The 8260-nt window shown below is 47.9% G+C and overlaps 3 protein-coding genes; 1 reads left to right on the plus strand and 2 right to left on the minus strand.

The window, feature by feature from the left end:
• Positions 1-1273: 1273 nt before the first annotated feature.
• CHC_T00005265001 (hypothetical protein) lies at positions 1274-1507 on the minus strand. Its single transcript, XM_005716583.1, has one exon. It carries the CDS (start codon positions 1505-1507, stop codon positions 1274-1276), a length of 234 nt encoding a protein of 77 aa, XP_005716640.1.
• A 3306-nt stretch (positions 1508-4813) lies between these two features.
• CHC_T00005266001 (hypothetical protein) lies at positions 4814-5743 on the plus strand. XM_005716584.1 is given in 2 exon segments: positions 4814-5125; positions 5126-5743. The coding sequence occupies 1 exon segment, from the start codon at positions 4814-4816 to the stop codon at positions 5123-5125; it is 312 nt and encodes a 103-aa protein (XP_005716641.1). The 3' UTR covers positions 5126-5743.
• Positions 5744-5751: 8 nt separating this feature from the next.
• On the minus strand, positions 5752-8144 carry CHC_T00005267001 (hypothetical protein). The gene is made up of 3 exons (XM_005716585.1): positions 7106-8144; positions 5998-7003; positions 5752-5827 (listed from the first exon to the last, which is right to left on the minus strand). The coding sequence occupies exons 1-3, from the start codon at positions 8142-8144 to the stop codon at positions 5752-5754; spliced, it is 2121 nt and encodes a 706-aa protein (XP_005716642.1).
• Between the last annotated feature and the right edge of the window lie 116 nt (positions 8145-8260).

The following is an 8260-nucleotide window of genomic DNA, read 5'->3' on the forward strand; positions in this document are numbered from 1 at the left end:
AGTTTGATGGCGACATCGCCAATTGACGCAGTTTTTGTAGACTTGACCTGCGCTTGAGTGTTAGCCTGGAGTGCCATGCAAAGAATTTGTGCAAATAGCCATTCCCAGGCCTTCTATTTTTAAATGGTATCCTTTTTTGTCGCTGCGGAGGGAGGGATTGTACAAAAGTAGCAACAAGAGACTTCAAGCATTCTCGTGACGCAGGTGTGCCTTTTTGCGAAAAGTCTAGCGCAGCATCCACAAGAAACGCTTCTTCTGAGGTGGATAACACAGGTGGGCGGCCTTGTGGGGTTGCTGTAGATTGTTTCGGCTGTGCAGCGCGACGCAGGGTAGAGTAGGGAACGTGGTGCATCGTTGCGCACTTTCTTATTGAAAATTGCGAATTGCGGTAGTGGGCGAGAGCTTGTTAGACTGGAACAGAGTTCACTCCCTTGTGCCCCGGAGGGGCGCAAACGCGTTTCGATACCATCCGTTAGCCGCCGATGGGGGAAAGGCACAAGACAAATCTCGAGCGTTAGGGCAAGGCGTGTGGAATGTTAAAGTCGGTCGGAGCAATGGGAAGGGATGTGTTTCTATGGGAAAAAGCGCGCGCAAACTCGTTAGCTGATTTGTATTTAAATATAAAGAGCCGATTCTGCAGTAGACGAATAGAACCACATGTAGGGCTGACAGCAAGCAGTTTTTGTCGCCCAATTAACGATGAATTAGGTTCACAATTACGACGTGGTTCATGTTTTCGGAGCCCGATGATACATTGAACAAAAAAACATGGCGCAAATCATGAGCAAACAGATGCCATTCGCCATGATTCCTAATGTTTTGTCCCTCTTCGATGAAAATCAACCAGTCAACCTTCACCGCAGAGAAACTCTTAATGATAGAGATCAGATTAGTCATGCATTCATACCAACATTACGAAGTTCTGACGATTAGGTTCATCAGTTCTGAGAAAAATCGTGCTGATGTTTTGACAAAGGCAACCAGAGCACAAAGCTGGACCAAATGTGAAGGGATCCCACAACAAGTCATCCTACTGAACAATGGAGGTAAAAGTGCTCGCAAGGCACCTAAACGTGACCATATTTCAAAGTGGGGACTGTCAAGTTTTGTATGGCAATCAGCAAGAGCTTCCGATTTACCTGTGCCACCCGTCTGTAATGGGTGGCACAAAAGTCCCGTATTCGTTCTGGCTTCTTAAACGGAGATGATCCCTGTGCAGTATCTTTAGACTCCAGAGAGAAATACCCAAAAACAGCCTAGCAGAGGCGCATTCTTATGCATCAACCCTCAAAACTGTGTTAAGCATTGAAAGCAAACCTTTCGACCTTGGTCGACTGGCACTGTTAAAGAGAGGCGAAGACGGCGAACGTCTTCGTCCCCAGTAACTACTACACCCGAAAGCAACTCGAAACAAGCGATCGACCACCGCAGACCCCGTGTCTGCCCGCACAAAAAACCTCCTTGGCCAGTGCCCGAACCTCCCCCGGCGCAACGCGAACTTGGCCATTACCAACACGTGCCCCCTGCTTCCATCTTGAATATCTGACACAGACCTGTGTGCCGTTCCAATTCCGAAACAAATTTTCTGAAGTTGCTTTAGATTCTACCTTGTACGTGGAATGAAATGTTTTTTCACTAAACACAACACAGCATTGAGGAAGACATCTGTCAATGAGAATATGCGAGCCGTTCCAGCTCGGAATAGACGACTGAGGTAGAGTTTGTGACAGTTCGCATTGCATGAGTGGACAGAGAAGCATTGTGGAGCACACATTCTCCTTTGTTGTTGCTGTAAACTATGAATACAGTGACTTGATGTCCCTTATAAAAGTAGAAGCCTGTCGATGTCTTGTCTCTTAAATGAAACTGCGTACTCTATGTCCCAAACAGAAGTTTTCAACATTCTCACGGGGTTTGACAACGGATGGACAAAATTCTTTCAGCTCGCCATCAGATTATACTGTAGGGCCGCAATCCCGCGTGTCGAGACTACACGTCTAAATGGCGTTAAGATATGGGACATCAGCGATCTGCTTGAAAGGATTTGTAGACGCATTGCTCTCATCTCATATCTGCTTGTCCTTTCGTATAGTTCAGAGATCAGATGATGTCATTGTTGTCTTATTCTGACCAACAAAGGGAGATGTGACACGAGGTTCCCCGACGGATGGCAATAGCCATGTAAAAGTCATTTTTTCTGCGCCCCTGGCGACATCGGAGTTTTTAGCAGTCGCAGACGGTCATACAAGATGCGCGACGGCATCCTCCAGGCTACCTGCAGGCGACGGTACTGTATGTGTAGAGTCACTACTTTCACGACACATGATGCCATACAGCATTGTGCATATGCCACATGCGAAGAAAGAATCAAAGATCCTTGGCGGATTTTTTTCATGCTCTATAGCGAGCCCAATGGTTGCAGATCTCGTTATTCCCGGGTTGATTACTGTATCTACGGTTGCTGTTTCTACGGAGGATGGAACGGTTCGTTTTGGACATATAATTGAGCCTGAGTTGAAGTAAAGGTTCAAAGGGATTCACTGTTGTCATTTCGATATGCTTTACGACATACCGCTAACGATAAATGCGAGTAGAAAAACGTAGGCATGTAGATCGTGATGGAGGCAAGCGGATGATGACAAATTCTTCGTTGCCCAACTTTTGATGCGGCATCCACGGGGTGGGTGCCCATCCTTGACAAACCATGTGGAAGCATCAGCTCGCGTTCGACAGCGCACCACGGCTGGGTCGTGCTCTCGGACATCAGACCCTATTGGTACGTGTAGTAGAGGAATGGCGCCTTGTAGGAGTTTAAGAGTCCCCCGAACAGATCCTACGGTCCCCGAGCAGATCCTACGGTCTAGCTAGTTCGCGTACCTAAACTTTGCTGTAAATGATTCTGACGATGGGCATTTGGAAATATTAATGCTCTGCAATATCATTGGCGGTCCCGGTACTATGCTGAGTTTTTGGGCTTAGGAGAACAAAGATGAGAGCGTACAATGAAAGAGGAGGCCCAGGGGGGGAGGGGGGAAGGGTGTGTGATTGCACGTGGAAGTATACTGTTCGCTCGTCACAACATAGCGAACGGCACCTCCAAGAGCATCTTGCGCGTCCAAAGGTCCTTCATCAGCACCACACGGTGGTGACACACTCTGAAAGGAAGAGCGTCCGTTTTGGTTTAGTGGAATGAAACCGTAGTTGCCTTTTCTGTTGTAGAGTGATTGTAGAGTGGCGGCCGTGCCCTACACCAAGTGAATGCATGACGGACGGCTGTGTGAGACTGTGAGTATGCCAAGGGGTAAGAGGTGGTCGCGCAACATGTCAGATACGGTCACAAGACCCCTCCAAGTACGTGTCTTTGCTATTGGTGCGACGACATGACTTGGCTCTTTCTAATTGGTCTGATTGGCAAAAGAAGGCGGAATGGAACGGTGCCTGTAGTTTTGCGTCGTGTTGTGCGATGCGGTGTACTACCATCAAATATGTGACGAATAGTGGAGCAGTCCAAACCGGCATTTGTTTTTGCGAGTGAATGGGATCCGGCCACATGGCCTCATCACGATTTCGGGAGGGCTGGCCTTTGCCTGAGGCACATCTACAGTATCTGCTGACCCACACACTGACAGCATCAATTTCGTGACAACCGTAGAGAAATGGAGACTCCCGTCTTGTAGACAAAGAAATATTCTGGCAATTCAGGAAGATTTGCGACGGATTCGTGATGGTCTGCGAATGTCTTAATCATCCAGAACCTAGAAAGCGTCATCGGGATTACTCCGCTGCTACGTGTGAGAATGGTGGCTGTTTCAAACGTCCAAAGTTTTTTTTTGACGACGAGATTAGATGACGTTATTCAGGATGTTTAGTCTATGATTCTCATGCACTGGTTAAGAAGGCATGAATGGGCTTTTACGTGTCATGCCGGCGCTGCGAAAAGTAGCTTGAGTTCAGCCTGGGTCAGCGGAGGCTTTTGGCGCGCAGTTGATGTGATAATGGAATTCGCTTGCGGCGATGACTCGTGTAGTGGGAAGGCTGTTTATTGCCTAGTGTAGTACCCGGCGGCTTGCAAGAAACACACGCAGGCTGTCGTCAATCTTCATTTTTATCGAACATGGCGGATGATTGACTCAACTGAAACACCTACCTACGAGGAGGGGAATGCACACAATACCATCTTCCAGCTACAGTGAGCGGGCACTGTTGGCCGCCATGGAACAACCCCTGTCGAAAAATACTGCACGTCCCATATACGTGATTGTACGTGATATATTCTTGTATGCGAGCATGATTGAGTCTCTATCGTTAAGTCTTTTATGCAAGAGGCATTAGTTTCGAAATTTCCTTCTTCAACGCAACGCGGGAACGCAACGGTGAAGACTATCCCTACATACGATCTCGCGTTGCTTACTGTCACACAAACACACTTTTTTACAAAACAACTGTTGGAACTGCGCTCATTATTGATACACCGCCCGCTATCACCCGTCATCTCTCTGTTCAGAAAATATACTGATTAAGTTTCCACGCAGTGTTGGCATATAGAGATTTCAGTAATTGCTCGAGCCGCATTCTGAAACTTGACAACGTCGTTCATCCAGAGTAGGGCGTCGTAAACCGTCCGAAATAAAGAAACCTTGCGAGCCTCATCTTCGTCATGTTATTAGCACCATGCTTAATTGGGTGACTGTTTTCATTAAAATAACGTGGAATGCTTTAATGACGGAGTCAAAATGGATAAATGACTCGCGGTCATGAAAGAGAAGAACTATCGGTGGGCGAGCGCACAAAAAAAGTTACAACAGCGCCTCACATGACTGTTGAGAAGTCCCGCAGTAGTTATCAACTCGCTACAGCCTTGCATCTATATAGTTGCGATAGGGGCATTCATCAACGAGAACTACGCCCGCTAGCTTCAAACCCGACCGACTCGCTTGTACAAATAGCCGCGAGAGTTTGTACACTTCTCTCGCCTTCAACTCATCAACTCCCGAATCAATCTCAACCGACAAGCGTCTTCTTTTTCTGCTTGCAAGCTTGCACCGAAAACCAAGGACAGAAGGATAGATACTTTCAGAAACCTCTCCACGAATTGGATCGCTTCCTTTCTCTTGAACCTTTGTAGCTCGTCCTGTCCAGACAAGCATTCAAGAAAGGGATCTGTGTCTTTCTCCATAAGCAGAACCCACCACCGCATGCAGCGCAAACGTCATTGGGAGACGATTTTGGACTCCGGCGCGTCACATGATGGTCAGTCATTATCGAACTCAAGTGGACAACACCGAAGCAGTTCTTCTTCGCGCAACCACGACTCGTCAAGCAGCACGAGAAACTCATCTAGCCGCTCATCGCAACCGTCATCCACCAGCCGGCCAGTGCCAATCGCTCCCAACGGCCCCGTGTTAGAGGTGCTTGATAAAGAGGACGATTGTCGCTTCACATGCCAAGTAGAAGGCTGCAACCAACGTTTCAAGCACCGGAGCTCAAGAAGTAGACACAAAAAGAATAGCCACCCTTCACATGCTGGGAGCCGCTCCAAATCGAGTCATCACTAGAATTTTGGTTGCAGGGCAGATCTATAGGCTTGGTTGCTGTTGCTACCCCGCATGTTCTAGTTGTATAGGTAGTGTTGGTAAACCCGCGTCATGTTTGTGATGTTAGCGAAATGCTTTAACTAATTCTCATTATTCCGAACCTGACGTTTCTTTCATTTGCCCATCAATAAAGAGAACAAGCCGCCAAACAATTTGACTAGCACTGGGTCGTTGATTTGGGTTCTGGGCCCAACACAATTGCATAAGTTCTACGTACTCTGGCGGCACATAGACTGGAGGATGCCTTGACCTCGAAGGTATGTTTTCAGAAGGGTCAGAAAGACCAGTTGCCGCATGGTCGGATAAATTTTGCGTTCGTGCTGAAATTGTGGAACGGTTGTTCATATGGACTGAGAAATTGGCCATACGACGAGCAAAAGCATCGCTTCCCTCAGCACCAGACTGAGCACGTGAAAAATCACAAGCACGAGATTTTCGCGGCGGAGAATTTCTGTTGGAGAAAGGACTTCTGGTCTTAGAGGAGAGCCTGGGTTGTGCATCTGAGGCAAGAGCGTCGCTCCCACGGGAAATTACTTCTCGCGGAGAGCGGCCGGAATCTTCACCTTCCTTTCGTCGTACAATTGGAGGCCTATCATCAAACTTGTGAATCGTAGCCGTCACCCGCCTAGATAAATTGTCTAATTGCCCCCCTGGCGTCCTTCGATCATTCCCCTGCCCAGCTCTTGGAGCCAACGTATCTGTTTTCGGAAAGACAGATCTCCCGCCACACCTGCTTTGACTTAAAGCAGTAGTTTTCTTCTTTGAGGTCTCGATTGGGTCGAATTCCTGAGTGCGCAGATTTGTACGCGTCACTGGACGTATCGTTTCGCTCATTGCTGTGTAATCGCCACGACTGAAAGTTGCAGTCTTCCTGCGACCATCTTGAAGTGATTTCGATCGTTTTTTGTCCATTCTGGGTAGTTCTTCGCATCGCTGTACTTGTCCAAACATTGCGTTATTTCTGAAGCATTGATTCTTAGGGAATGGGACTGAGTTTCGTTGGCTATGATGCTGTCTACTCTCTGTTCTGTGAAAGTCATCAACCTGCCCGTTCCGATTTTCATTGTCACGGTGAGTCTGGTTTATATCCACTGCCGCTGTCGCCGCTGCCTCAGTTCTCGCATCAGTTTCGTTTCCGCCAAGTTCTGAGTCATGGTCGAAATCCCTAATGAACAACTGACCCATAGAAGGCCGCAAGTTTGACTTCACTACACCCCATAGCACTGACATTGGTGACTCTTCTTTGAATGGGACCTCTCGCGCAGCAATCTCCCATAGGCATACACCAAACGAATAGATATCCGCGGCGGTGGAGAACGAGTTTGATTCAAGCACTTCTGGAGCAGCATATTGAACCGTTCCGGAGAAGCAGTTTTCTGTATTTTCGATGTTGCGACTGAGACCGAAGTCTCCCAATTTGGCGTCCCATCCCGAGGATATGAGAATGTTCGAGGTTTTCAGGTCTAGATGAAGCACAGGGGGATCTTGGCCATGTAGGTAAGCCAATCCACGGGCAGCACCTAGAGCCAGCTTCAGAGCTCTTCCTTGCGTGAGCGGAAACCTGTCATCGTCAAGAAGATCACGGAGAGATCCCCTTGAGCAGTATTCTGTAACAATCCAAAGTTTTGAAGGTTCATGTACGAAGCCCATAAACAGAACGACGTTTGGGTGTCGCAGATTTACGAGAGTGATAGCCTCGTCTTCGATGGAAATAGAACTCTGATCTCTTTCAAACGAAGAAAGTTGCTTGACTGCAACGAGAGTGCCACGAAAAAGCCCTGAAAATACCGTTCCAAAGCCGCCATGCCCAGCTTTTTCGCCAATTGCAATATCGTCAGACTGTATTCGCCACTTTGTCAGGCGGGTCCGTTCACTCTTTTCCTTTTCAAGAAGTTTAGCAAGTGCCTCAAGCTCCTGGCGTGTTCTCCATTTGAGCTTTCTCTCTCTCCATGTGACAATGATGGTTATAATACGCATGAGTCTGATGAATCGTGTAATTTGAAGCCAGGGCAGAGAGGAAATGTGCCACATCACTACAAAGACGGCATTGGTTGCGCTGACTAAATATTCACAAGATCGCAGAGCGCTGTTAAAGTAAAAGAAGGCACCATAGCAGAAAAGTCTTGCGTTTGTTTCAGTTAGAAATACGAAAGCTGTTATCCAATCCAACGCTTTGTACAGACTGTCAAGAGCGTCCATTGCAGGGCCCTCTTGGCCAAGAAGCAGAAGGATTTGGAGCAGCAGCAAAAGATAATCGATGAGGAGGATGACAGCTAGAATAGCGGTGAAAGTGGAGCCGTCGATGACGGAATATATTCGCTCCCTAAAGCCGAGTTCTTCATCGCTTATAGTTATAGAGGAGGCATCTCCAGATGAATTGGGGCGCGGGGTAATGATATCTGGGAAATCTGGGTCTAGGTCATCGAACTCCGAATCATTAAACCCGCCCCTCGAAGGACGGATACCTGCTTTTATGTCTGTGATTTGAACGCCGGAGCTTAATGAGTTTGTTCGAGGGTTTGCTTCACCCACGTCGACGTGGGGCGGCATGGCGTTTGTCTGAGGAGTTAGGTAGTTAGGTAGTATATGCACAGAGTTGAAGGGGTTGCCAGAATGGGTAGAATCACGATTTAGATCTGAGGGGGGGGGGGGGGGGGGGGGGGGGG

This window comes from Chondrus crispus, genomic scaffold (assembly GCF_000350225.1).
Source record: "Chondrus crispus Stackhouse genomic scaffold, scaffold_279, whole genome shotgun sequence".
Classification (NCBI taxonomy): Eukaryota; Rhodophyta; class Florideophyceae; order Gigartinales; family Gigartinaceae; genus Chondrus; species Chondrus crispus.